This window comes from Eurytemora carolleeae, unplaced genomic scaffold (genome assembly GCF_000591075.1).
Source record: "Eurytemora carolleeae unplaced genomic scaffold, Eaff_2.0 scaffold1107, whole genome shotgun sequence".
NCBI lineage: Eukaryota > Metazoa > Arthropoda > Copepoda > Calanoida > Temoridae > Eurytemora > Eurytemora carolleeae.
Window position 1 is genome coordinate 73,019 of NW_019402190.1, and position 26,661 is coordinate 99,679.

Below are 26,661 nucleotides of genomic sequence, written 5' to 3' on the forward strand. Positions count from 1 at the left end.
AAACATTTAATACAAATTTTAAGTGGAACCAACTATATTTGAGCCGCGGCTCAAATTCTTTAATTTCGGGTTACTTTCATTTCCTTCACTATAGTTTCAGTAGAAGTAAATATTTCCATTTACTGTTATAGTTCCGATATAAGGATTTAGATAATGAGCTAGATAGAAATATAGATGTTACCGCCATTCAATTTCTATTGGTTCGGAATAGACACCAAACACATGACTGAACCCTGATTGGATCAGGTGCTAATGGACTCGGCATACAAGAGTGCTTCTGTCCCGCGTAGTTGCAAGTGACCCACCATTAAAAAGAAAAAATTGCGTGTCCGATTAACAATTGTACCCGTTGAACTTTTGTCAGAGCAAAATAATAAAATTATCCCTGTTTATCTACCTAATATCGGTTCATTATGAAAATGGTTTGAGGATTTTTGAAAAATAAGAAAGGAAGGGAATTAATAGAATTTCCATCTATTAAACACAAATCTTCCCAATTTATAATTATAAAGATTTTAAGGGTGCCGTTGTGAATGAGGAATGCAATGCTTTTTTATTGAGAGCTACATGAAATCACGCAGAGAGTCCCTTTAAATTAGACCTAGCTACCAATAAGAAATCACGCAGAGAGTCCCTTTAAATTAGACCTAGCTACCAATAAGAAATAGATTTGTAACTTTAAATCCGACCAAACAAGTTTGTTTTATGCTTTTATGTCTTGGAAGTAAAATGCGACGTATGATCTAAAGATCTATGTTTATTTGCTCCAATAAACCTCGAAACAGATGAACCAAATGGGACACGCCAAACTAAAGTAAATTGCACGTAAGATTAAATTGTTTTCAATCAAATACTTCTCTTCTTTTGTGCCTCTATAACTTGTGCTTAAATTCGAATTAAGAGGAGCTACGAGGTCCAAAAGTCGTACCGGTACTGTTGCGTAAATCTCGCCTTAGTCCATCTAGTTCACACTAACAGTGATTTATGTTAAATGTACTTTTTTTTCTTTAGTTCCAATAAACATAGAAACAAATAAACAAATGGGTCTATATTTCTGGGACCTCACATGATCGCAGGAGTGGTAAATTGGCCTTACAGGACATAGTTTCAGTAGAAGTAAATTTTTCCATTTACTGATAGCGCCGATTGAAGGATTCATAACTCTGATTGGATAATGAGATAGATAGAAAGATAGATGTTACCGCCATACTATTTCTATTGGTACAAAATATACATCAAACACATGACTGACCCTGATTGGATCAGGCGCTGATGGACTCGGCATACAGGAGTGTTCAGGACATAGGATTGAAAATCTTCTTAAAGGAACTGCAATTTTGACCACAAAAAATCTTGTAAATATCCGATCAGTGACATCTGCGAAATTTTTACACGGTTTGTTTCAAAGAAAACAAATGATACTTTATGGCAGGCAAAGCTAGTATAAAAAATGCCATCTGATCTCAGTTAACATATATTAATTAAAAATCAAATTAATCTTTTGTTATTTTTTCTTATATCTTTATTTTGTAAAACTGTAATTTTAACCATAAATATATTGCATACAGGGTGTCCCTTGAAACAGCTAAGTGCACATTTAGAAAATGACAGGATTAGAAGATTTTCGTATTTTCTGGTTCAAGAATCTTACTGGTAATATTAGGTGGACGAAAGAATGCCGCAAATTATTTCAAAGATCAGAGACGATTTTCAGGTTGTCTCTTAACTGTCATGTTTCATGGGACACCCTACGGTCCCTAAACTTCATGCTTATAGCTTACGGTGACATTAATCATAGAGGTTGCGAGATTATTTTAACCCAATTATAACAGTATATAGTTAAGGAATTTGAACTCTAACTCTCAAAAGTATGATTTTTAAAAAGAAGTGTTTAAATGCTTAAAGCATAATAAAATCTAATTACAATTCAAAAATCAATCTTTAAAAACTACAAATGTTTAACATGTTTTAAACTAAAAATGGGTTAAGAGTAAAATTTCATAAAAGAATATGAGTTTTTAGATGAAAGTAAGTAAATGAAGTCAGCGGGTTTTGGGATTTATTTTGAACCTAACACTTACGTAAAATGTGTCTACTTACTTCATTTTCATCTAGGCCGGCAGGAGGAGAAGGTTCAATTTATGCCACCTCTACTGGCACTGTGATTTAAAGATCTTAAGCAAAAATCTATGAGAATTTTGCCAATTACTTCTTAAAAACCAAAGCTAACAACAAGTGCTTTATAATACTAAACTGTACATGTAAAAGGCTACAGAAAAGCAGAAGTGAGTTAGAGCGGTGCAGTTTAAGCCTACGGCGTTGCGACACTTCAGAGTCGACCCTGACTTAATGATTGACGAGACTTGTTTAAAAGCAGACTGAATCTATGTGCTTGATGGTACGCGTGTTTGTGACCTCTCGGATCTCCTCTAATTTTGATTGTATGGACACGTATGAGAATAACAAAGCTATCCAGTTATGTATCAAAAATTCAAAACTAGTTTTTTCTTCTTAATAACTCTTGAATAAGAGGTGTTCAGATTGAAAACATGTAGTACAGAGTCTCGTTTAAAATTACGTATTTAAAACCTTTCAGCAGTTTTTCAGCAAATTCTTGTCCCGTGCCTCAGCTCTGCTCGGTCAATAAATAAATATAAAATATTTTCAATTTTTCCACTTCAATCAGCTTGACAAGGAACCTAGAGAGAAGAACAACAAAAACAGAAAATATCAAATCAAGACACTCACTCGACCAATATGTTCAGAAAGAAAAGGAATCAGAAAATAGTTACCTGCTTTTTCTTCTAACCATAGAGAATAGAATATATATTAGAGGGGAATTAAAAAAATCTCTCGGTATGAATTTTGTCAGTCCCTTTTAGCGTGAAAGGGAGTTCAAAGTGTACAAATCATGTAAATGTTCACAAATTATATGCAGTAGAGTACATTAATACAGTATGTTCCCTGGACTATTTCTTTCAATTTCGAATTTTTTAAAGCTGTTAAATAAACTTTATAATGAATAAGGTGAATAACAAACATCATTTGATTTATAGTAATAACGGAAAATCATCGTTTATAAAGTGAAAGGCATAGAGTCTATGTGAAATGATCATTGGTCAATTATGAAACCAGCCTATTTTATAATTTCGTTTTCTTTTAACATTAATTTTAGATTTTCTATAAAATGATATTCCAGGGTCCAAAAAGTTATATAGCATAAATATGTGAAGTACACCTGCAGTATGGAAACAGTACAACAAAATGGCCGTTTTACACTTTTTTCTAGTAAATTCCACTCTAATATATATTCTATTCTCTTTGCTTCTAACCCTTTGACCGGAAACTAAATAGTTTATTTTTGTACCGTTGAAGTCCCCTTAGACTAATTTAATTTGAATTCAATTTAATTTTATATACTAAATATATCAAATATCAAAAATTGGTCAAATTGTGATCAAAAGTCACACCTTGCTGGGACAAGGACCAAATCGGTAAGAAATGTAGACTTTACGTCAAGCTAAATTATGTTTATATATTCATATATCATAAAGTAGATAAAGCAAAGTGTCAGAATATGTATATATGTTACCACTTACCAGCCCGTAATAATTAGAGAGATTTTGCAAAAATGATAATATTTGCATTTGTCCCCCTCTCTAGAGGAAACATACAGGATTTACAACCAAACCAACGAAAGTTGACAGAATGCTGCAAATTATTTAAAAGATTAAAGACGATCGTCTATTCGTCCCTCAACTGTCATGTTTCGCGGACACCCTGTAGAAAAGGAATCATTTACGAGGAAGTCTTTATGCCAAGGACAGGACGATTTATGAAAGTTCCACGGACAACGCTGGGCATTTCAGATAGATTATAACGATTGTACAAGTGCATGGGTTGAATGGGATTAAATATTTTATTAAATATATATGTATTATGTATAAATGTTGCATACTTCGGTGTTATTATAAGTTACATACAAAGAAGATCAATATGATCAATGCTAGAATGAAGTTAAAGTTGTTACTTAGGACAATTTTCTTTCTTCCGTTTCTTCTGGTTTCTTATCATCAGTTTCCCAGGCTCTCAGCTCGAACAGTTTCATTCGCCTGTACAGTACACATTAGAAAATACATAGCACACAGTATATAGTGCTTAGTATACAGTATCACGCAGTATACAGGGAAAATTACATAGTACATGTTGTATACAGAATAAAGTATACAGTACCGTACCATGCAATAAAAAGTTTACAGTACACAGTTCAAAGTAGAAAGTACAAAGCAAAAATTCAGTAGTACACGATGCACGCATAGATAAATAAATAAACATAGATAGCTTATGTACGCAAAATAACCAAGAATTGTACAGTCCCCGAACTCGTACTTCTAGGGGTCAAAGTGTACTTCAATGATAAGCGGGGTGGTTTGATGGTTTAATGGATTTCATAATAGAGTGTAAAATAACTCCGGAAATGGAACTATTTGAACAACAATATTTCACTGAGCAATATATCATATTGACAAGAACTGAAGAAGTACATGAGAAGGACTAAACTAACTTAAATTTCTCTCTACAGAACTCATGTACACCACAAGTACTCAATGACATAAGAACAGCCAATGTTCACAACCGACCTAGTTAATCTATATAATATGAATATCTTTAAAACATCTCTGTACATTTATATCTTTCAAGATGAAAAATGTCGTCTTATGCGCAATCTATCTTTATCTATTATTGCACGGTATCTTGGTGCACACTGCTGGGTCAGAAAAGCGTATGCGGTATTTTTTAAATTTTTATTTTGGTTTTCCCATCTGAATTTTGGTATGTCAACCTTTCATGTATACTAATTTTAGTTTGTTTTCAAGAGCATCCATACCCGAATACCATTACCTGAATACCTGAAGTTTACAAACACATCCAAATATTTTACGCTCAGCTGTTAGGAACGGTAGCTAAAAATCCTTTATTTTCCGTACTGCAAATTGCTATGCTAACCGTACTGCATTGTTTTGTTTGGAACAGGATAGTTTTATATGTAAAATAATTTTTTTATTACTGAATTTTTACATTATATAAATAAGGAGAGAGTGGACATGGATCAAAAGGAAAAAGTAGAAAAATAAGGTAAAATTGGACAAAACACAATTTTATGAAAAAAAGGGATAAGCAAATTGAGAAAGGAAAAAAGGAAATGGCAAGGATTAGAGATTGAAGGAAAAATAAACACAAGGGGAGAAAAAGAGAGAGAAAAGAAGGAGAAAGAAAACTACTGTGAAGGAGGAGGGTGGGAGAAAAGGGAGAAGGTAAGGAAGGGATGGGAAAAAAACAAGAAAAAGAGAGAAGAGGAGAAAAAAAAGGTGAAAGAAAACTGTACATGAAAGGTAATAAACGAAAATACGGGAGAAGGGGGGAAAGAAAAGGAGAAAGCAGATTGAAATGATAATAATGATAATAATGATAATAATGATAACAGTGATAATAATGATAAAAATGATAGTAATAATAGTAATAATGTTAAAGATAATAATGATTTTGATGATAATATTGATAACAGTGATGATAATGATAATAATGAAAATAATGATAAATGATAACAATAATGGTATTATAATAATAATGACGATAATCCATATAATAATGATAAAAATGATGAGAATAATAATAATAAAAATAATAATAATAATGATAAATTACCCACAATACCTAAAAAGCTGGCTATAGTTCCGATTACGCCAAGACAAACAAAGATAACATAAGGGAGGCGTTTGTCTACCTTATCCTAGGTTTTAACAAGAATCAATATTTTTTACATTATTCACTCAAATTAAGTTTAGAATTAATGCGAGATAACTCAAGAAGATATGTTTGCTAAACTCCATCCCTAAAGGACTACTTGTGTCTTAAAAATGTCCATAATTTTTCCCTTAAAGCTAAAAAAGTCTGGGTTTTAGTGTTTACTTATTTTTTGAAAATTTTACACTTGAACTTTTACTTGAACAGTTAAGGTAGTTAAATTAACGTTGATAAGTTAAAGATAAATTTTCACTCTCAGAAATATTAGAGTTATGGCACACAAATGACCAAAATACCCTCAAAACGCTCCTGGAATTCGATTTTAAAAAATCTTACCAATTTAACGGTGTAGGGGGTAGACATTTTAACTGTTAGTGAAACTAGTTTGCTCATGTTTATTCCAGTATTTCTTAAACAGCTAGGGAACACCTAGACAAAACAGTTAAACATTCACACCAGTCGATATAACAATATAAAATCGTCGATGATTTTATATTAATAAAGTTGTTAAAGGGACTGGAAAGGAAAAATGAACGAGGGTATAAGCTGAAACCTGAGTTGAACGATACCTATAAGACATCTATCAGATGTTCCTGTCTTGAAAAATTGACATAAAACTGTGTCAAAATTATACCAAAACGTATATATGTAAGATATACGTCCGTATCATGTGACAAGAACTCCCTCCAATGGCAGTGATGTATACTAGTCATGTGATACAGACGGAGACACATGACAATAATACTGCTCTGCCATTGGTTGGAGTTCTGGTGACATGTTCCGGACACATAAATAATATTATCAATTATAACTATAAGAAATGAGTTTCTCAGGCTCCTCTGGAATATCGTTGTTTTCAGATTGGTTGCACATTTGTTGAATACGATCTGTTTAATATTATGAATCTTAAACAAAATCTTTCATTTTTACTTTACAGTTCCTTTAAGTAAAAATAAACATGATTAAATAATTGCTTTAGATGAGTGAAAGAGTTTTCGCCACAAACTATTATTTTTCTCTGCAACCGAATGTTATTGATATTTGAAATTGATGAATTCTGTCAGATTAAATACTTTGTTTGAAATATTGAAGATTTACACCTTTAGGTTGCAAAGGTATAGGTATGTTTGAGTTTATGGCAAAAATTCAATTCCTTAATTCATAAAGATAGAAAACTAGCAGGACAAGTCTGACCTCTAAAGCCTGATACCACATGAAATACCAGGAAAGATGACTGACCACATTATTTTTAACTTTGAAAATTTATTTTAATTAAGCTTTAAAATATTTTTGAATATCTATATGATATCAGATGGAAATACTTTGAGATTTATATATTTCTTGTTCTTCAATTTCTTCTTGTTTGTACATTTTTTAAACATATTTCAGCTAATTTTGAAAATTAAAAGAAAAGATTTTTTGTAGTTTGTCACTTTACAAGAATGAACTATTTTAAAGGATCTTGTTTTCTTTTCTCGGAACTCTATATTGACTTTTTGTGGGCAAAAATTTTCTTCTTTCTTCTTGTTTATCTTGTTTCTACACTTGAGGCCTCTCCAAATAGTTTTTTTGACAACAAGTTGTGGAGCAGGTAGGAGAGAGATAAGTTAGGTTTGTAGAAGGAAGAGTATAGGGAATTGCTCCCTGTGTTCCTTCTGTTATACTCTTTCCGATTTAAGGGGCATTAAGGAAACCCATAACTGCACCCAAACCTTGTAAGCCCAAAAGCCCCATTGAGAGGAATCTTCCATAGCAGTCCTGTCCTCACAGCTGGTCAAGTAAAACCCGTATCGTTTTGCATTGCTTTTAAACCCATCAGGAATTAAACTCCTTCTTTCAGTTACACCAGGATGAAGATGAAGTCTTGTTTTATTCTATGTACATTCCTTACTTCCCCTGTAGGATACGAGATGTGCAACTAAACGCAGCGCTCCACTTAACTGTAAAGCCGGGACTGCTATAAGAGAGCCCTTCTCTTCTGAGGGCGGTAGGCAACTGTAATACCACATTATGTATACCAGGAAATATTACTGACCTCCAAAGCCTAATACCACATTATATATACCAGGAAATATTACTGACCTCCAAAGCCTAATACCACATTATATATACCAGAAAATATTACTGACCTCCAAATCCTAATACCACATTATATATATGTACCAGGAAATATTACTGACCTCCAAAGCCTAAAACCACATTATATATACCAGGAAATATTACTGACCTCCAAAGCCTAATACCACATTATATATATGTACCAGGAAATATTACTGACCTCCAAAGCCTAAAACCACATTATACCAGGAAATATTACTGACCTCCAAAGCCTAATACCACATTTTATATACCAGGAAATATTACTGACCTCCAAAGCCTAATACCACATTATATGTACCAGGAAATATTACTGACCTCTAAAGCCTGATACCACATCATATATACCAGGAAATATTACTGACCTCTAAAGCCTGATACCACATGATATACCAGGAAACGTTACTGACTGTTTTAGCAGCTAGAGATATTCCGAATACTGCATTATCAGTCCCAGCCTCGTTTATTATACACAGATTAATCAGGAAAAATCCTAAACAAATCTATTAATTCCAACTATTTTATTGTCAGCTTAGGACGATTATTTTGTAATTTTGAAATCATCATGACCATATGATTTCTGGACATCTAAAGACTCGAAAAAGGTTGTTACAAAATTAACAAAATTCTCTGTTGTTTTGAAGTACAGTGATAACCAGAAAAAAATGGAATATAAAGACGTCATTTTAGCAATACCTAAGCGTTTTGATGTTGTTACAAAGCAAATATCTTTACTAGTAACTTAGAAAAGCACAATTTAAGTGAAAAGGCTCTATTTACACTGTACAATTGCTTTGTCTATGTTCATTGAACTAGTTTAACTACTAACTTGAGTTTAAAAGTCATCTTCCTATTTCAGAGTTTTCTGGTTATCACTGTACACTGTACAGTGTACAATAAGTCTCACTTAAGTACAGAATTAACCTTAACCATGTCAAAACTGTTAAATCTATTTCTAACGAAATTTTTAACTAAACATGGTCATTGTATTTCAACTCTTTTAACGTATGTAATTGTAAACTTGTAACATTAGCTGTAAATTGTGAAGCTGTTATTGTAATGTTAAAGTTGTAAATGTAATTGTGAAATAGTAACTGTAATTGTGAATTTTGAAGGTGTAACTGTAATTGTAAGTTTTCGACCTGTTGCAGTTAGCATGCATCCAACATGAGACCATCTTCTTCCAAATCTAAAAATGAGCCTTTCCCATATTCCGTTCTTGTTGTACATAACATACATAATACAACTAATGTAATGTCCAATCCTTGAATGTCCAGAGCTGGAAACTTTTGTATTGTGAATATCGAGATCAATGCATGATCTTTATCTTTTATTAATCTGCAGATTGATTTAATATCTAATCAATATCCCCCATGGCAATTGTACCCATGGTCTACAGGTTGTCTAGTTTATACCTGTCTATTAAATATTGTCCAATGAAGATTGTAAATGTCTATGTGTCTAGTATATACCTGTCTATTAAATATTCTCCAATGAAGATTGTAAATGTCTATGTGTCTAGTATATACCTGTCTATTAAATATTGTCCAATAAAGATTATGTGTCTAGTATATACCTGTCTATTAAATATTGTCCAATGAAAACTGATGGTAGTTCTGTTAGAGCAGTTAAAGACATATTGACGAACATATTTCCAGCTTAAACCATTTTAATCAAATAATAACTACAATAAACTTTTAAAAATTGTCTCAATCTGGATTTTTGTCTCAATTCTCGGAATCCTATAAAGCTTACTTGCGTTCAAGTTTCGCGCTTTGTATTAAAATCGATTTTTAAAAATACGATTGTATTTTTGTACTTTGAAATATGGGGTCTCCAAAAGTACTGCAATACTAATAATTTTTAAAAATACGATTGTATTTTTTACTTTAAACATGGGAGTCTCCAATAGTACTCCAATACTAATGATTTTTAAAAATACGATTGTATTTTTTGTACTTTGAAATATGGGGGGCTCCAGTAGTACTCCAATACTAATGATTTTTTTCCCAGATTCTATTAATGTAAACATAAATATTTCTAAAATATTAAAATAGTTTTAAAAAAAGTGTTCCCTTAAATTTAAAAACGTATCTGTAGAAAAATAAGGCAAAGACTGTCATCCTTAATCAGTCCAAGGGTTAAAGGGTTTACTGCTGTGAATTGAACACGCCCTCGATATAAAGAGGGTCCTTGAAATTAAGCCTATAGTTCCTTTAATTAATGATTATTTCGTGAAAAGGCAATTTCCTGCTAACAGTAAAATCCAGGAAGAGTTTTAGTAATTCTTCAACGTAAAGAAAAAATGTCAAAACCTGTAGGATTCAAAAATAGAAAAATCGCACCTTAATTTCGTGTTTTTTTCTTTTATTATAGAGTGATTTAAAAAAAAAACTATTTGTTAGTGAGATACTTTAAATGGGTTGCACGCTATTTTTACACTTTATAAGAGGACTTTATTGATGCACTGATTAATTTGGTTCCTAGGTTTTGTGCATTGAGAAGTCCACCAAAGTAAAAGTAATCATTAACAGACCACAGGGTTGCCATGCAAATAAGGAGTCGAAGCAAATTACGCTCTTTGAACATGGACATAATGACTGAGAAATTTAAAGATCAAATGTCGTCTTCATAAGTATAAGATTACTAAAGGATTTTATATAAATGTGAAATTGAAAAAAAAATATTTTGTATTTTTTGACATTCTTCATTTTTTTCCTAATGTACTGGTTTCTTCGGTTTCACTTTTGGCCATTTCTTCCAGAAACTTCTATAAAAAGTATTTTGTCTCACTTTTATAGTAGCTCTAACATATCTACAAATAACTGCTTTTTAGTTTTTTCTATAAGATTTGTTTTTGTTTCATTATATGTCAAAAAGGGCGAACAAAAAAATTTTAATTCAAAGTTTTTAGATCGCAAAATATCTCAGATTTTTTATGTTATTATCTAAGAAATTTAATAATTGTACAATCAATTTGATGTTGATAATAGAAATTAAATATTGATACTAGAAATTTGATCTTGGTACTGAAATTTAATATAAGCACTAGAAATTTAATATTGGTAGTAGAAATTTAATATTGGTAGTAGAAATTTAATATTGGTAGTAGAAATTTAATGTTGGTACTAGAAATTTGATATTGGTACTGAAATTTGATATTGGTACTAGAAATTTAATATTGGTACTAGAAATTTAATATTGGTACTAGAAATTTAATATTGGTACTTAAAATTTAATATTGGTACTAGAAATTTAATATTGGTACTAGAAATTTAACATTGTTACTAGAAATTTAATATTGGTACTTTAAATTTAATATTGGTACTAGAAATTTAATATTGGTACTAGAAATTTAATATTGGTACTAGAAATTTAATATTGGTACTAGAAATTTAATATTGTTACTAGAAATTTAATATTGGTACTAGAAATTTAATATTGTTACTAGAAATTTAATATTGGTACTAGAAATTTGATATTGGTACTAGAAATTTGATATTGGTACTGAAATTTAATATTGGTACTGAAATTTAATATTAGTGCTAGAAATTTGATATTGGTAGTAGAAATTTAATATTGGTACTAGAAATTTAATATTGGTAGTAGAAAGAACCTGTCAAATCTTTCCCTGGAATGTTTAGAAAGATGAATATTTTCCCTGTATGATAATTGAAGGACTGCAGTATGGTTTTGGTGAATTATATTGGCGTACTAAGCCTAGTGGTGTCAGAAATGATTTTTTTTTGCATTTTTTTAACTTTTAAAGTTTGATTTTTGATAAAACTTTTTGTTCTGGATGATTGCAAATATCTATCTAAAACTTTCTTAAACCGGCATATTTTTTCTATATTCATTTAGTTAAGAGTTTGAGTCAAAATAAGTATTAATAAATATTGCTTCATATCGAGTAGATATCCTTAAACATACCGATGTAAAACCTTTCAGAAAGTAGGAAAGATTCTGCAGAAAAAAGTTGCCGAACCAAACAGAATTTTTATTTTGAACACAAATATTTAGAACTTAAAGAAGCTTTTCTGGGTTGCACTTTACTCTAGTTTTGCATTATTTTCATTTGTGTAAAACAGTATAAAAGTTATTATGTTGATGGTTTAAAACTAAACAGCGGATGATTAATTGGAGGGAGGAATGGCAAAAACACCAATTTGTAATTCGAAAATCTTTTAACGGAAACTGATTGTAACAGGGAATACAGAGTGCTTTAGGGTACAGGGTACTACAATGTACTTGAAAGTACTGGGCATTACTAGGGGGAGGGGGTACAGAAACCAAACAGAATTTTTTAAATTTAATAAAAATATATAAGTAGAGTCAGAAGCACTTCTAAGGATGTTTTCTTTATAGTTTTGCACTATTTTCACGGACAAAAAAAGCTAGATTAATACTAATCAGCTGACCACTTAATGGAGGGAGGGATGGCAACAACGCCAATTTGTAATCCCCATATTTGCAGGGTACTGTTGGGTACTGTGGTGTACTTTGGGGTGCTGTGGGGTGCTGTGGGGTACTGTGGGGTACNAATATTGGTACTAGAAATTTCATATTGTTGCTAGAAATTTAATATTGGTACTAGAAATTTGATCTTGGTACTGAAATTTAATATAAGCACTAGAAATTTAATATTGGTAGTAGAAATTTAATATTGGTACTGAAATTTAATATTAGTGCTAGAAATTTGATATTGGTACTGAAATTTAATATTGGTACTGAAATTTAATATTGGTACTAGAAATTTAATATTAGTGCTAGAAATTTGATATTGGTACTGAAATTTAATATTGGTACTGAAATTTAATATTAGTGCTAGAAATTTGATATTGGTACTGAAATTTGATATTGGTACTGAAATTTAATATTGGTACTGAAATTTAATATTGGTACTAGAAATTTAATATTAGTGCTAGAAATTTAATATTGGTAGTAGAAATTTAATATTGGTACTGAAATTTAATATTGGTACTAGAAATTTAATATTAGTGCTAGAAATTTGATATTGGTACTGAAATTTGACATTAGCACTAGAAATTTAATATTGTTACTAGAAATTTAATATTGGTACTAGAACTTTCATATTTGTACTAGAAATTTAATATTGGTACTGAAATTTAATTTGACTAGAAATTTCATATTGGCACTAGAAATTTAATATTGGTACTAGAAATTTAATATTGGTACTAGAAATTAAATTTATGTACTAGAAGTTAAATATTGGTACTAGAAGTTTAATATTAGCACTAAAAATTTAATATTTGTACTAGAAATTTAATATTTGTACTAGAAATTTAATTGGTGCTGAAATTTAATTTGGTACTGAAATTTAATATTGGTACTAGAAATTTAATATTTGTACTAGAAGTTTAATATTGGTACTAGAAATTTAATTTATGTACTAGAAGTTTAATATTGGTACTAGAAGTTTAATATTAGCACTAGAAATTTAATATTTGTACTAGAAATTTAATTGGTGCTGAAATTTAATTTGGTACAAGAAATTTCATATTGGCACTAGACATTTAATATTTGTACTAGAAATTCAATATTAGTAATGGAAATTTAGTATTAGTACTAGAAATTTAATATTGGTACTATAATTTTGATATTAGCAATATTATATAAAAGGATAAAGAATATACCTTCATGTCAGGGATTGGTTCATCCTTGTTTATTCGTCTGATAGTAGTCAGTACTTCAGCAGTTCTAATAAGAAATAAGAGGTTAAATATAAAACCAGTACAGCAGACCTAGACAGCCTAAGAACAAACACAAAAAATGGCCCCCTCGGCCTTCAAAACCCATGATGGAGAGGAACCAGCAAACAGTAAATGCCTGGCGTCCGATCTGAGTTGCATTTAGGCTTTATTCCTGCATTTAGGTGATCCTTACATTAATATCTACACCCCAAAAAAAGGAAACTCGGGAGTTTAATTCAATGCTTCAGTCTCTTAAATTGTCGGCTCAGTTTATAAAGTGCTTATACTGCAGTTTTTGGGAACAGTTGAAAGATGTATACACACAAAGAGTGCTGCTCAGGCTAAGCTTTGTTTACATTCCTACCAGAAACTACAGTACATTTCCTTGAAATATTTAATTTATTGGATTAAGATTTAAGATCTAAAGATAGATAAAATGCAATAATTACGCATCCTAGTACATTTTTAAAAAAGGGGTGACCAGGGGAATATATGTATATTTGTTCGGAAATTACTGGGGGTTTGCAAAAGATTGTAAAAATTGTAACATTGATTAGAAAAATAATAAAATCGTAAAACCATAATTCAGTTTTTAAATGTTTGCTTATCATGATTTGGCAATCAAGACGATTTAGATAGTTGGGAACATTTGATTTACCTGTCGTACTTCTTCTGACTGTACAATAGCCTAGGACTCTCGGGTACAAAGGGGTATAGAAGCACTGTACATATACACAGTACATAACTCAACATGTTCATAGAAGCACTGTACATATATACAGTACATAACTCAACCTGTTCATAGAATGATAATATTTATGATAATATTAAAATACCATTTAAAAGTTATCAATAAGGAAATAATTTTAAAAATACTTTTAGTCGTTAGATACATTCCCCGTATATTAACGCTGACTGAAGCTTAGATAAGAATGAGATGATGGGCCAAGAGAAGAGTGACATGAGGTTCTCAGAGCTGGTTTACTGACTATGTATATTACAAGAGAAGAGTGACATGAGGTTCTCAGAGCTGGTATACTGACTATGTATCTTACAAGAATGCAAATCTGTCAATGTTCCTGAATGCAAATCCGTTTTGTTAACTACTTTTAAATTAACAGTTTTTGCCGTTCATCAATGGACTCATCCGTTTTTTTTTTCGAAAACCTCCATTGCGTTAACTGAACTTTGCCCAGCTCTGCCAAAAATTAAACATCTTAAAGACAAACTTTTGAAAAACAAACTCTTTGTTTACAAACTTCTAAAAGACAAACTTTCTCACAGGAAAAACTTTGACATATTGCCAAATTATGATTACATTGTTTATTATTATTTTATATTATTCTATATTAAAATTAATATTATATTTTCACTATTTTACTAATTAAATAATTTGAATGTGATTTGAGTTTAGTTTCCTATAAAGATGTGACAAAGGGTAGAACCCACACTCAACCAGTACCAATTGTTCGCATACATAGCTAGACAAATTAAAATTCTAATTAATATATTGTTTTCAGGTTGAGATCATCAATTTGAAAAGAAATCAGAAAATTTAAGTTTTAGGTGAGAAATCAGTTTTTCGTTTCCTTTATGCCTTTTCATAAAAAAGTGTATTATTAAGATATGTTAACCTAGAAAAGGAAAGGAAAGTGTATTAAAGGAAATAATATTAAGATATGTTAACCTAGAAAAGGAAAGGAAAGTGTATTAAAGGAAATAATATTAAGATATGTTAACCTAGAAAAGGAAAGGAAAGTGTATTAAAGGAAATATTATTAAGATATGTTAACCTAGAAAAGGAAAGGAAAGTGTATTAAAGGAAATAATATTAAGATATGTTAACCTAGAAAAGGAAAGGAAAGTGTATTAAAGGAAATAATATTAAGATATGTTAACCTAGAAAAGGAAAGGTAAGTGTATTAAAGGAAATAATATTAAGATATGTTAACCTAGAAAAGGAAAGGAAAGTGTATTAAAGGAAATAATATTAAGATATGTTAACCTAGAAAAGGAAAGGATGTTTGTCCCACAACCCACCAAACCCAACCAGATATCAAAGCTACTTTTCTTCCCAGTTCATTGCAGTACTCAGGCACCATGGTGAGTCTAAACATAGCAAAAAAACAATGATAAAAACATGATAAACCTGATTTTTATGAGTATATTGGATTTACCCCACTCTGACTCCTATAATTAAAAACCTACCTTTATCCGACCCCTTTTATTGCAAACCTATCCTTCTCTGACCCCTATTTTTGAAAACCTACCCTACTCTGACTGCTATTATTAAAAACCTACCCTACTCTGATCCCTATTATTGAATACCTTCCCTACTCTGACCCCTATTATTGACAACCTACCCTTCTGTGACCCCTATTATTGCAAATTTATCCTTCTCTGACCCCCATTATTGAAAACCTACCCTACTCTGACACCTATTATTGAAAACCTTCCCAAATCTGACCCCTATTATTGAAAACATACCCTACCCTGACCCCTATCATTAAACATCTACCCTGATCTGACCCCTTTTTATTGTGAAAACCTACCCTGCTCTGGACCCTATTATTAAAAACCTACCCTATTCTGACCCTATTATTGAAAACCTACCCTACTCTGACCCCTATATTTGAAAACTACGCTAACCTTACCCCTTTTATTGAATACCTACCCTGCTCTGGACCCTATTGGTTCAAAATTAGTTCCAAGTGCAGATAAGACAAGAAAAAGATAGTAATATTCGGTCAGATGATAGGAAATTAGCCTAAAATAAATATAATTTTTTTTTATCAGTTTATTCCTTTTTTAATGTAATTATTGGCATCGAATACTATTTCTTCAGAGATAGCTGTATACACCTTTAAATATTTTTTCTGGAACAGCCTTTTTAATTTTGTCATGATGCATGATGCACGTTTATTCTACAAATTATACTAAACTTTGACAAAAAAATGAGGTTCTTAATGAATAGAAATCATCAGTGAAAGAGAAAGTTTGGTTTAACATTTTTTTTTCACAAACATTTTTATTCGATTTTTCGGTCAAAAGGTAGTTGGTGGTTGAAATGTAGTTGAAAGGTAGTTAAAAGGTAGATGAAGATAGTTGAAAGGTAGCTGAAAGGTAGTTTAAAGGTAGTTAAAAGGTAAATGAAGATAGTTGAAATTTAGTTAAAAGGCAGTTGAAAAGTTGTTGAAATGTAGTTGAAAGGTAGTTGAAAAGTAGTGGAAAATGTAGTTAAAAGGTATTTGAAAAGTGGTTAAAGGGTAGTTAAAAGGTAGTTGAAAGGTAGTTGAAAGGTAGTTTAAAGGTAATTAAAAGGTAGTTGAAGGGTAGTTGAAAGGTAGTTGAAATGTAGTTAAAGGGTAGTTGAAAGGCTGTTGAAATTTAGTTGAAAAGTAGTTGAAAGGTGGTCGAAAGGAAGTAGAAGGATAGTTGAAAGGTAGTTGAAATGTCGAAAGGTAGTAAAAGGTAATTGAAATGTAGTTGAAAGGTAAGTTAAGTTTATACATAAACCAATAATCATTGTCAGAATGTTTGTGGTTAGACTAAGTATAGATATTTCTCAGTGTGGTCGTGAATGCACTATAGAGCAATAGTTCATCTAGCCATGCCTTTTTAATTACTTCTAGCTATTTATTATAAATCTGACATTTGGATACAATGGTCGCCGTATATATCAATACAATGAAGATGAATTTTCAATTTAAGTTTTAATTTCAAACAAGATTTTTTCAAATTACAAGTTTACAAGTAAAAAAATAGAAGCTGTAAAGTTGAAAGCTTTCCTTTGTTCACATGTTTATATGTGTATGCAATGCTGTTTTAAAGCTTCCTAGAAATCCAAAATTCAAATCGATAATTACGACGACGACTGTAATTAAGTTTACGCATAAACCTGATAACCATAGTGAGAATATTAGTGATATGAAGGATAGCTCGTCTTCCAATTTTATCAGATAACTGTCCAAAGATAAGTGAGTTGAAGATTACTCCAGCAACTAAATTTTAACAACATTTCAAAAACGGACATTTATTTACACAGGGAGAACCAGAAAATTGTAGAATAGGAAGACAGCATTTAAGCAATTTAATTAAGTTACAAAGCAAATAGTCTTACTAGTAACTTATCTAATAACTGTTTTGAATTTGATTATTTCTCTTGTCGCTTGCGCAACTATCTAAGAATGCCGCGCACCACTCACATTTTTGGAAATCTGTTAAAAACGTTTTCTAAAAAAATTAAATATAAAAAAAATTAATTAAAAAATATTATAAAATATAAACTATATACAACTGTGGCGAAAGATAATCGATGACTATAAGTTGTAATATCTGAATGATTTGTTTGAAATTAAATTGATTTTTTTACGGTCTAAGTCGTATGTTGCAATTTTCTCAATTTGTATGGGCTCTACGTTCTTCGGTATGAGACGTCTTAAACAATTTTCTCCTTATAGACGCAACAGATAGAAGTAAGATTAGTAGCGACCAAAAGCGCTTTTTTATCGCATTAAGCCTATACCCCCTTTCTTTTTTTGCGAACACTCCCTTTAAGTTATGATTTCAAATAATCCAATGAACATGAAATTCAGCAATTGTTAAGTGTTGCACAGACCTACGTTCACTTAAGAAGATCATTTTCATGGCTAATAACAAAACTATTTGCTTTAATTAACATCAAATAAACTTATGAATTGCTTATATGTCTTCTTCCTTGTCAACATTTTTTTGAGTTTCAAAGTATCATTAACATCCATCAATATTTGGGTATTCTATATGAATACTTCAAAAATAATTATGTTTTTTTGTATTACTTGAAAAAATAAGGGATTATGTGATATGATATATGTAATCACAGTTTGGGAAAACATTGATTTATAATGATTACTATAGTTCTTCTTATAAATCAATCAATTTTATTATTTTATATTTGCCCAAAGTATATTTCAATTAGTTAAATCTCCAGTCTTTATTTTTATTTCTTAAGTTTATCTAAAGCAAAGTAATAAAAAATTGCATATTACCTACTGCAGTGAGAACATTTGAACCTCGTAATTTCTTAAAATAAAATAATTAAAATCTTTATTGGTAAATGCAATTCAGAATCAAAATCAATAAAAAAAAATGATCTATTTTCTATCTAGATCATAGAAAAGTAAAAAATACGGATATTTTTAAAAATATCTTTTTTTTCTGCATAATAATAAGCTAAAATAATTTAAAAGTATTTGCATTTATGATTAAATTATATGTTGATTATTTTTTGCATACACTAATATAATATATATTGTTTTTTTTTCTCAGTGCTCCGAGACAAATGTTGAAAAGTAACCGTAGCTGAATCAGGCATTTAAGAGAAACTCTAAAAAAGGCCACTGTCTCTTTCGGTACCAATATAGCACACTAACATACAGAATATACCACGAAGCATGATGTGAAGGTCATTTTTGATCTTTGAAATGATTTACAGCATTTTTGCTCATATTTTGATAATGTTTGTTTTATGAAATAAATTAATATCTGAACGAAATTCTTAATATCTCTGGTTTCGACAGCAAAAAAATGGCAGACCACATTTTGGAAATGCCAGGAATAGAAAAATTTTGTTATTATTGTTTCAATTATCGCACATGTAAAAGTAGGTTGACGACATGAATGCTGTAAATAATTTCAAATATGGAAGACGGATTTCAAGTCCTTTTTCTACTGTAAAGTTTCGCAGGACACTACCTGGTCGCAGACCCAGTTTTGTTGCACAGTGAGAGAGTTGAGATAGTTTTCATGTGTTGTATTGTACACTATATTCCCTCCTTCACACACTTCTCCCGTACTTGGGCACTTTTCCTCTCCTGTACAGTTTACAGTGTACAGTACAGTTTACAGTGTACAGTACAGTTTACAGTGTACAGTACAGTTCACAGTGTACAGTACGGTGTACAGTGTACAGTACAGTTTACAGTGTACAGTACAGTTTACATTGTACAGAACAGCTGTGAATTCCGGTTCATTTAAAATACCGTATTGGCTTTTAGGCAGCTATAAGTTGTACAATATACAAGATTATTATGGTATATGGTATTTAGTAGGGTTTACAGCGAAAAGGGGAAATCGTTTCGCTAGCGAAATTTCGCCTTCATCTGTTTTGCGAAAAACGTAAAATTTTCGAAAAATATGAAATGAAAAAAATTTCGCGAGATGTTTTGCGTAATTAATTATTGCAGCTGAAATACTTACGTGCAAAAATATTCCCATCTTTTTCGCTTTTTTGCGAAAAATGCGAAATATCGCGAAAAAGTTTGCGAAATACGAACGAAAATTTTCGCATTTTTTTGCTGGAAACCTTGTAGGTTTAGGACTACTTTAATTATTTACCTTCAGCACAGTACCAATCAGGAGGATCACTAAATAAATTCAGAGAAACAATTGATAACATTTCATGATAAATACAGTGGGTTCCATTAAATATGAGCATTTCTTGATAAATTTAGAAGGCCAGGATGTCCTTGAAAGATAATATTAACTGGGTAACACCGTCACTGTCACAACACTTGGCCTAAAATCTATTAAGCCAAAATTTCAAACTTGAAACTGCCATAACTTATTTAATTTCTAAAATATTCTTTTTAATATGATCAAACCATTTTAAAGGGAGTGACCGGTAATGAATAGTAGTTGAACTAAGAATGTGGTAATGTGGAAATTTTTTTAGGAATCATTTGAGACCTATGAGACTTTTTTACGTTGCATATTTGCTCAGCAAGAGCGCAAATTCAATCTTTAAAATCCTCATTTTTGATGGATGATTTTGAGAATCGGTTTTTGAAAAATTATTCAATAACGACGACAAGAAAAGTAGTAAAAATTCTTCAGTATACTAAGTAGTTGTTTAGGAACAGGCAGAGAAAATAAATTAACTATTATCATCGAAAATACGTAATCTTTTTCAGTTATTGGTTTTTGAAATGTCTCATTGTTCACAAATATTTTCTGTAGATTTTCTGGAATTTTTATTGAAAAGACGACATTTTAAGAATTTTGAAAAAAAATGTTAAACAAATTCATAATGAATAAGAAATTCAATATATTGATGAAAAAGAAAGAATTGATTTATTAAAGAAATTTCAATTGAGAAATATGTTCCTGAAGAATTAAATTTTTTTTTACATTTTTATCATCGTTACTTAATAATTTAAGAAAAATCGATTCTCAAAATGTAACCACCCAATGAATGATTTTGAACTTCGACTTTGCGCTCAAACTCAGTAATTATACATCATTTAAAAGTTTAAGATTCTGTACATTCTCAGTTCAACCACAGTTAAACCCTAAATAAGCCATACATCGTAAGAATTCATCAAATGTCGTATTCTTCACTTTCTGATAATGGAATGCTGCAGATATTTAGTTTTTTAATTAAATGATGTTATGGAGCTCTTTAAAACTGTTCCCGCATATTCATGGTTATTTTTTATTTTCGCAAATACTGAGATTTACGTAAAATTGTATAAAATCCATTGAAAAATAGTCAAAACGACATTTGATAAATTCTTTCGATGTATGACTTATTTAGTGTTAAACTGTTTGAACTGAGAATGTAGTATTGTGGAGACATTTTTTTGGATTCATTTAGCTGTACCATACATTGTCGGTCACTCTTTTTAAGTGCAGTATTATCTAAAGATTTACAGTGAGGTGATATATCTTAGTTCGTTTTAAGGTTTTTTGATTTCTTTTTTTGACATACTTCGAACTTCTGTAAGAGCCAAAAACGATCATGTTTGGCCCGGCTTTTGAATATATTTTCTCTCAGCGTTAAATTTTTGACATAATCTGTGCAAGCTGGCACATAATTAGAAGCCACAATTTTGATAATTGTTGAACTTCTTAGATTTTTGGAACCTATCAACATTCCAAAAGCCTCCAAATTTTTTAAACAACGAACAAAGCAATGTCCCATTACTACATACATTACAGACTACATTAGAACCCTTAAAACGATAGAATAGGAAGACGACATTTAACCAATCTTAAGATGTATTTGATGTTGTTCTAAAGCGAATATTTTAACCAGAGCTTATAAATCGATCTTTCAGGTGGACAGATGTTATCAATGCAAAATTGCTGTATTTTATGTTTAGCGGCCATCTCAAATGATTCGCGGATCAGCACGAGGAAGGGGGGACCATGTGGCAATGAGCCCAGCAATATCCTATTAGAACTCAGGTAGTTAGCAGAACCCTGCTCGAATATCCTATTAGAACCCTGGTAGTTAGCAGAACCCTGCTAGAATATCCTATTAGAACCAAGGTAGTTAGCAGAACCCTGCTCGAATATCCTATTAGAACCCAGGTAGTTAGCAGAACCCTGCTCGAATATCCTACTAGAACCCAGGTAGTTAGCAGAACCCTGCTCGAATATCCTATTAGAACCCCAGATAAAAAAACTTTTATTGATAATTGACTTCAAGAAGAAAAAAATTTTAAAAAGGAAAAGATGTGGGAATAGTCTTTTGCTTGGCTCAAAAAGAATTCCGCGAGGTTCGGTCAGGGTTCTGCTCACTACCTAGGTTCGAACAGGATATTGCTGGGCTCAATGCCGCATGCGGCATGGCCCCCCCCCCCTCCTCCATTGCAGCAAAGCGTATAATAAATAAATCTGAATCACTTTCCTGACCATAAAAATGAGCTGAAGGCCGTCATACCCCCCGATTATGCTGATGAGAGTCTGCATCATTTAATTACATTTAATTTAATTACATTTAATTTAATTACATTTATAATTTGATTACATTTAATTTGATTACATTTAATTACACAAGCTGAAAGAATTAATAAATGGCTAACTGTGTGCATTGTGTATTTAATTCCATCCCTCACTAGAAAAAATTCTTTTTTTTAAAATAAGTTTTTTAAAAAATTGTTTCCATGGTCCGAAACATTATTTGTATAGGGCCCACGTTGGAACTGTAATCATAAAATACATACTTGAATATATGATAATTCGAAAAGAAAAAAAAACTCGTTAAATTACGCAAATTTTCAAACTACTTAAAAACTAAAATGTAGAGTTCTTTTATAAATATTTATACAATAACAAATCGGTATAAATTGGTAAATTTTTCAGTATATCGAGTGTAATTAAGTCCCTGGAAGACCCAGATTTGAAAATGCTGAAATTTGCCGAACCCCAGCAGAGAATCCATATCCCGATACATCTTCAAATATGGAAATATGAAACTTTAATTTTTTTAAAACTTTAAATAAATCTAACAAGTTCAACAAAAAGACTGTTGACAATATTTCAAGTTATAATTCAATGTAATTTATAGCTGCACTGGTTTTAAATATTTATAAATGTTTGAAAATATTATTTCTGTCCTTTGTCGGATCAAGGAATAGGAGATATTTTTTTTTTGCTGAAAATTTATTATTTTCAACTGGGGGTTCTCTACAAAAGTGACTTGTGGGTGGATTATGGTGCACTTTTCTAGATAAAAAAACGACTATAGCTTGCTCATTGTTTAAAAGGTTTAAAGGGTACGGCGCGTTAAAGTCACAACCAAAAAAGCATTTGGAAAAAAGTCATAATTTCCATGACCAAAAAAGTCATAATTTCTATGACCAAAAAAGTCATAATTTCTATGACCAAAAAAGTCATAATTTCTATGACCAAAAAAGTCATAATTTTTATGACCAAAAAAGAGAAAAAGTTCATAGAATTGCGTGTGTACTGCAAACAGTTTTGCAGGACGGATATTCAAAACAAAAATTCTTAATAATCAGGAAAATGACTTTCATCCAATAGCTTTCTATCAAAGGATTTTGAGACACTTCGGTCTTTTTTCTGATGTTCAATTCTTATCCATGACTTTATTTGATGGATTCTTAATCTGAGGGTCTCTTGAAATATCTTCTTCAGTCCCTTTAAGAATATATTTATTTAAAAAAAGTTAGTTTCCAATTCCAGACAAAATGTGCCCAGAAGTAGTACTGCTTGCAAGAGTTTGCTGTGATGATTAATAAAGTTTAAATTCTCTCTGGATTCTGCAGTCCAGTAAAATACAGAACTGTAGTGTACACTAACAGTACATCAATTAAGAAAAAATAAAATCTCTGTACAGCTCAGGTTAAAAATAGTATAAAACATTTTGGAAATCCCAAGTGGAGTATTTTCCCCACGATAAAAACTACGCTCATTTGCTTTTTCCATTTTCCTTGTGCATTGTCTTCTGAGGTTCACCATCTTCAACACTAGTATCAGTATTCACATTCCCCGTTAAAACTGCTGATTTTACGGCGCCATCTTTTTTTTTAATATTACTTTTTTCTCCATCAGGTTTCACAGAAAAAGAGGTTTCTTCTTGGGTTTCAGCTTGTTTCAAACAATCATCTTCTTCACTCAGATTGTTTTCGGGTTTCAGTTCCATTCTGCTTGTTCAGAAGTCTTAGAATAGAATAGAATTTACATTTTTTATTCTTTACTTCCCTAACACAAGAAAATGATTTCCTCCTTTCAGGAAAAGAAAGCAGCTTGTCGGATTCACAACGGTACCCTCAAAGGGTTGTATGATTAAGTGTGAATTAGGAATAAATGTTTAAAATTTTTGAAAACTGATTTTTCTTCAATTGTGGTTTCTCCACAAAAGTGATCATGCGCATTTCTATTCGACTGCAGGAAAACATAGAATTTATCAGAATTAAACACTTTTAAAACTAGAAAACAATATCTTTCACATTATTGATCATATAGAGGCTCCACTGTAACGAGACACGTTGTAAATAGATCATTGCTATCTTCACTTGAAATTACGCGTTCAGTCCCTTTAATACCCAAAACTTTCTTCTGGTCAACGCATCAGATTTTTTAAAATCAACTTTTTTCTAAATTTGTATCACTCCCCTTTCCAAAACATCTGTATGACTAGATTTAACGAATAGCGAGCATAAAGCTAGACATTATTGAACTGCAGCGTACACGTTCAACTATATACATCTCATCATCTTGAACTGGTGCACAAAAGATCTGGTTGAGCCGGTGGTGCGTGGTTCAACTACTTCTCACTATTTATTAAATCTAATCTCTTGATAGGTGTGCTTTGAACTGAATAGGGTTGGGAGTATGCTTTGTAGTGTATAATGTACATTGTACCCAACCATCCATACAGGCAGAGCTATATTTGCTGCCAAATTTCTAAGCGAGGAGTCCAACAGGGGGGGGGGGGGGTTCTGCTGTTATTATTATTAATAATTCATTGTTCGTCTACGCACTCTACAATAAGTTTTGATTTCAGGAATTAATATACATTTTTTTTTGACGGAATTTTAGGATTTTTATAGAAACTAAGCTTTTAAGGCGCTTCGCGCCCATCTTCTATTTCAACTTTTAGTTGTGGCTTTATCTCTGAAGAACATCTTCTCTTTGTACAGTGAGTACAGTATAAAACAAAAACAAAAAAAGTTTGCGGATTTCATGATATTTTTTTGCGCATTTTCAAAATTTTTCAAAAATAAAAAACTTTTAAACACAATTTTTTTAAATTTTGATCATTCATAAACCTTCCCTGGGGTCACGTGAGGTCCCACAAAAAATTTGGGCCCGATCGGTTAAGTCGTTTTGACGTTTATTGGATACAAACAAACAAACAAACACCCAGACAAGCCAAATTTATATATATATATAGATAATCTTTTAACATTCAAATAAGTGAAGAATTTTCTGAACAAATTGAAAAAATAACATGCACAAGAAAATCAAAAATAACATGCAACAAGATCATCAAAAAAATTCCTTAGAAGACGTGACTGCATGGACACACATTTTTGACTCACCCTGTGGTTTCAAAACATTTTATTTTTAAGTTACGAAGATCGACAAATATGGAAAGATTTAATTTAAAAATTAGTTAACATGTTTAAAAGAAATTATTCACGTGAAAAAGAAGCAATCAGCAAAAACTTGCTAATGTGTCAGATTGAAATTTTCATCAAAAATATTGTTCCTGAAGAACTCGTAAAAATTTTGAAAAATTAAAACAATTCTTATAAAAATATCCAAATAAATATGTTTTCTTTAAATTAAATAGCTTAACAAAATTATCGGTAAATTGAATATTTAGTAATGTCACAAAATGTACTAAGTGCGGAGTAAACTATAAAACTAGGTTTAGTGAAGTATTATACAGTTGTATTATATATGTAGTAGTCATGTGTTTAAAAACACATAATTCCTGTTTAAGACAGTATAATAAATATTTAACAGGGTAATCCATCAAATGTTTTGCTTCGAAAAATTGGGACTATGAAGAAACGAAGATAACTATATAAAATGAGTAAATACCTTTATAGAAATTACTTCCAAATTAAACATACATTTTAAACTTTAAAGGGAGTGTTCGCGAAAAATGAAAGGGGGTATAGGCTTGCGGCGAAAAAAAAGCGCTTTTGATTGCTACTAATATTACTTCTATCTTTTGCGTCTATAAGGAGAAAATTGTTAAAAACGACTAATATCCAAGGACGTATATAGTGTCCATACAAATTCAGAAAGATGCAAGATTCAACTCGGATCGTAAACAAATCAATTTAATTCCAAAAAGTCATTCAGATATTACAAACAATAGTCATCAATTATTTTTCGACGCATTCGTAAATAGTTGATATTTCACAACATTTTGAAAACATTTATTCCTGTTTCAAGGATTTTTGATAATGAAGACGACATTTTCATAGTTTCCAGGAATGTTCGAAAATCCAGCGCCAGCGAAAATTACTTTAAAAAACAAAATCAAAAATATTGTGAAATATTAACTATATACGAATGCGTCGATAAATAATCGATGACTACTGTTTGTAATATCTGAATCATTTGTTTGGAATTAAATTGATTTGTTTACGATCCGAGTTGAATGTCAAATCTTTCCGAATTTGTATGGACGCTGCGTTCTTCGGTATTAGTTGTTTTTAACAATTTTCTCCATATAGACGCAACAGATAGAAGTAAGATTAGTAGCGATCGAAAGCGCTTTTTTATCGCATTAAACTTATAC

At 31.0% G+C, this 26,661-nt stretch overlaps 1 protein-coding gene across 1 annotated transcript; it reads right to left on the reverse strand.

Moving 5' to 3' along the window:
• Window positions 1–2,682: 2,682 nt before the first annotated feature.
• Window positions 2,683–25,574, reverse strand: LOC111718273 (solute carrier family 22 member 15). Its single transcript, XM_023493816.1, has 21 exons — window positions 25,445–25,574; window positions 23,830–24,059; window positions 22,762–22,830; window positions 22,285–22,340; window positions 19,989–20,017; window positions 19,347–19,465; window positions 18,641–18,674; window positions 17,512–17,614; window positions 16,288–16,380; window positions 15,619–15,722; window positions 15,032–15,094; window positions 14,272–14,335; window positions 13,557–13,620; window positions 10,621–10,672; window positions 10,386–10,502; window positions 9,479–9,560; window positions 9,045–9,091; window positions 8,268–8,395; window positions 6,142–6,234; window positions 5,707–5,791; window positions 2,683–2,699 (listed from the first exon to the last, which is right to left on the reverse strand). The coding sequence occupies exons 2-21, from the start codon at window positions 24,040–24,042 to the stop codon at window positions 2,683–2,685; spliced, it is 1,632 nt and encodes a 543-aa protein (XP_023349584.1). The 5' UTR covers window positions 24,043–24,059; window positions 25,445–25,574.
• Between the last annotated feature and the right edge of the window lie 1,087 nt (window positions 25,575–26,661).

What these genes read in the sequence shown, in the direction of transcription:
- LOC111718273 (XM_023493816.1), bottom strand. Translation starts at nt 24,042, where the DNA reads ATGGAACTGAAACCCGAAAACAATCTGAGTGAAGAAGATGATTGTTTG. An exon ending in TGATTGGTACTGTGCTGAAG is followed by an intron (nt 19,466 to 19,988) that starts GTAAATAATTAA and finishes TAAACTGTACAG; the next exon opens with GAGAGGAAAAGTGCCCAAGT. An exon ending in AGTCAGAAGAAGTACGACAG is followed by an intron (nt 13,621 to 14,271) that starts GTAAATCAAATG and finishes ATTTCTTATTAG; the next exon opens with AACTGCTGAAGTACTGACTA.